Here is a 3,459-nt window from a genome sequence, read left to right as displayed (position 1 = left end):
TTTTTTTTTTTTTTTTTTTTAAACGCAATTGAAGGTGGATTTTCATAAAATGTTCCCGAACTTATAATGAGCTAACATAAGACAACCAGAAAATAATGCCAGATGAGAGATTCTGGGAAAGCAAAACCAAGCTATTTGAAACCTATACAGCGCGTCAAATGGATACATGTGCTTAAATATATTGAAGTCATCTGATTTCTTTTAGATGGTACCATTTGTCTTAAAATAAGGAGCAACAGATTGAGCAGGTGGTTTATAACTAAAGTCCAATGAAAGTGATTTGTGTGTCATCAGGGACACTAATTATACTTCAACAGCTGGACGAGTTTACATCTAAAACAGGCCTTGGCAGACACAAACCTTCCTGACTGCTGCAGCCCTGGTAGCAAGGGTTGAGGGATGGCAAGCATCATTGGTCTTACTGCAAGAACAATGCAAGGCAGCAAGATTGCTAGAAACACCAATGTAGTTTGGTGCACAGAGGGCGGAAAGTCTGACACAAGCTCAAGTGAGGTTTAAATGTAACCCACACTTTCACTGGATACTTCTAGTTCTAACTGGTTTTTGAAATGCCGAGTGGCACAAACGGTCCGATTTTGTTGGGTAAAAAAAAATAATGTTCTAGTTTAGTTTTTAAGAATCCCAAGCATCTTAAACTAATCCATGCTCATTCACAGCCAGCAATATTTCTTGAAGGAAAACAAAACGCCAAAGCCCCCAATGTTTTTGATTTTGGTTTTTTTTGTTTACAGATGATGTGTCAAAATTCAGCAGGAAGAGGAACTTCGTCAATACTTCTAAAGCCCTTGCAATGCAGATTTAGGCTGGAAATGGTTTATGCCTTCCACTACAGGGGCAGAGTAATACCAGCCAAAGGCAATTCCCATGAGCCAACTGCTTTTGTGGCCTCTGGAAAGTATTTAAAAAGCCTCAGTTGGCAATTTCAGCAGTAGCAGTTTTTGGCTTTGAAGATCCAGCGTCATTTGAAGCAGGATCTCAGCCTCTCTTTGGTGCGCTGCCAAGACTTGAACAATGCATCAAGGAGTTATTAGGAGTCCTGGTTCTTTTGTTACTGTTTCTTATGCTCCCACTGCAAACAAAGCTCTGGTTGCTAACCACGCTGACGGCCGGATAAATCTGCTTCCGAGTTGCAAGGACCAGTGTTTCAAACAGCACCAGCTAACAGGCTCCAGCAGTCAAATCTTTAGTAGGTTTCAAGAAGAGCCAGCTTTGCCTCCAAGGAGGTGGGGGACTTACATTGTCATTCGGGTACAGGACACGCGAGATGTTCTCAGCCACGTTTCTGTCCAAGACGGCCTGAATGTAGTCTCCAACATTAACTAGGAGGGAATGACAAAGTCAATGCACCTGTACATCACACAAGCAGCTTGACAGGCTTTGTGTCAGGCATTTGGAAGGTGGCTGCTAGCTGGATGTAAGGGAAAAAAAGAAAGAAAAATAAAAGCAATACAGGTTTGCTGACCAGCCAGCAGGACAGTCAGGAAACAACCCAGAGCCTTCGGTTTCCTGCTACGTTTGTCCAAAGGCATTCAGACAAACACAGCTTCAGCCAAGGAAGTGCTGCCAGATTGGCAAGCATGGAATATCTCTTCAACCAAGTAAAACTATGCATTGTCATTAGCAGATTCAACAGAAAATAACTTTAGATTCACACGTGCACATTCAACACATTTGCTTCTCATACTTCCCCCTTCTGCATGAGTTTAGAGTTGCATAAATAGCAAGTTTTGGTCTTGGCCCCAGGTGCATTTTATCCATAATTTCACTACAGCCCCTCCCTGCTATCTCCCTTGCCCCAAAGAACCCAACTAGCCTGAGAAAACCAGCAAGCTAATGCTCAAACAAAGAAGTACTGACAGTCCCGGAGGTTGAAGTCATTGGGGGCCCGAGCAGACCACAGCCGCATGGTGTTGACTGTGTTGTTCATGTATCCAGGCACTGGGGTGTCATATGGCAAGGCGAGGACCACCTGGAACACAAATCACAGGACTCATACTGATGCTGTTTATGAGAGGGGAGGCAGGAATTAAGATAGGGTTATCACGTGATATTCTGCATCTGTCCATACAACACACAGTGCACATATGCCCTGTCCAAAATGACAGCCTTGTAGACATCAGTGAAGGTGCAACAGATGAAGACTAGCCAACCCCCATAGCAGTCAACAGAAAGACTCCCAAGTTCATGATCCTCTGTCCAGCTTAAAAAAAAAAAAGAAGAAGGCTGCCATGAAAACAGTGCATAAAACTGAGTTAGAAAAACAAGTTAAAGCCAGTCAAGAGAAATACTGATAGCCCCCTAGTGTGAGCACAGTAATTGGGTCACTAGCTACTGGGGTATCATTCACTTGTGCCTTAGAAGGCATCTAAGATACCTAGACACATGTGAGGATGTCATCCCCTGTTACACCCACTGGAGCATCCTTACTTTGGAAAGCCCTGGATTTCAGAGTTAAGGGCAGATTTCATGGGTCTGCAAAGAATCTGGGGAGTGAGGAGAAAAGTCAGTGGTAGATAAAGGCTGCCAGCCCTTCAGTCTGCAGCCAGGAGTTGCCCAGACCAGCCAGGTACTGTCTGCAACCAGCTCCAGAGGCCCCCCAGCCGTCTCAAGTACTGGCTACCCGCCCCCCCAAGCACCGAGGGTCTCGTTCAGAGATTGCCCATTGGCAGCGGCTCCTACATTTTGCCAGGGTGCTGGTGGGGAAGTGGAAGAGCGACCTTTTAAATTCTGAGCTTCCGGACTGGCATCAGCCGACACTGCCCGACAAAGGAGCTGCTGTCGAAGGAGCTTTAAAATGTTTTGTTACAAACAGGGCTTGTATAAAGGGCCAGGCTTTCCAGACCCAGCCTCTGGGGTAATAAGAGCTCATTTCCTGTCAGCAGCGTGATTGTGCAGTACTTTGCAAACTTCCCTTTCTCTGACCACAGCAGGAAGCATCTGCTAATTGTGCCTTTTTCTGAAGACATCGTGAACAGCCAAACAGGCGTGAATCCACAGCTAGCATGGAGGGGCTCTGCTGGACCAACCTGGCTGGGGGGACAGGGCCGGCATCCAGGCTGTAGATCAGTAGCTTGGAGTTTGCACCCCACAGAGAACGGCTCTGGAGAGGCATAATCCCAGGTCCCACAGCCACCAGCTTCAATACCAGCCATGTTTGCACACAATCCCTTTGCCCTTCTAACTCTTAACATTTTCCAATGAAGTGGTGTTTCGATGCTGGTGCTCATGGGATCATTAGTGTCATGTGTGAATTGGTTAAATGGATGGGAGCCCAGGGAGAGGAAAGGGCAGACCCAGCACTCCTGCCAGCTGGCTGGAGGGGGGGAAAAAGGGCCCAGCCAGACTGCAGCCCCTGCAAAATCAGCAGGCCTCCCCAGGGTGGCTCTTTTGGGCCAACGCTGCCTTGAGGCAATGCTAAAGGAACAATGCTAAATGGTG

The 3,459-nt window shown here is 46.5% G+C and overlaps 1 protein-coding gene across 1 annotated transcript in view; it reads right to left on the bottom strand.

The window, feature by feature from the left end:
* PYGL (glycogen phosphorylase L) overlaps positions 1 to 2,027 on the bottom strand; it is a 20,413-nt gene extending 18,386 nt beyond the window's left edge. The window contains exons 1-2 of the mRNA XM_019518355.1: positions 1,879 to 2,027; positions 1,258 to 1,340 (exon numbers count right to left, since the gene is read on the bottom strand). Coding sequence (XP_019373900.1) covers positions 1,258 to 1,340; positions 1,879 to 1,948 — 153 coding nt within the window. The 5' untranslated portion in view covers positions 1,949 to 2,027. The remainder of the gene's footprint in view (positions 1 to 1,257; positions 1,341 to 1,878) is intronic.
* Between the last annotated feature and the right edge of the window lie 1,432 nt (positions 2,028 to 3,459).

The sequence above is a fragment of the Gavialis gangeticus genome, unplaced genomic scaffold, assembly GCF_001723915.1.
Source record: "Gavialis gangeticus isolate Ggan-Ray unplaced genomic scaffold, GavGan_comp1, whole genome shotgun sequence".
Taxonomy (NCBI): Eukaryota; Metazoa; Chordata; order Crocodylia; family Gavialidae; genus Gavialis; species Gavialis gangeticus.
The sequence above is the reverse complement of the archived record's forward strand: the minus strand, read 5'-3'. Positions and strand labels throughout refer to the sequence as shown.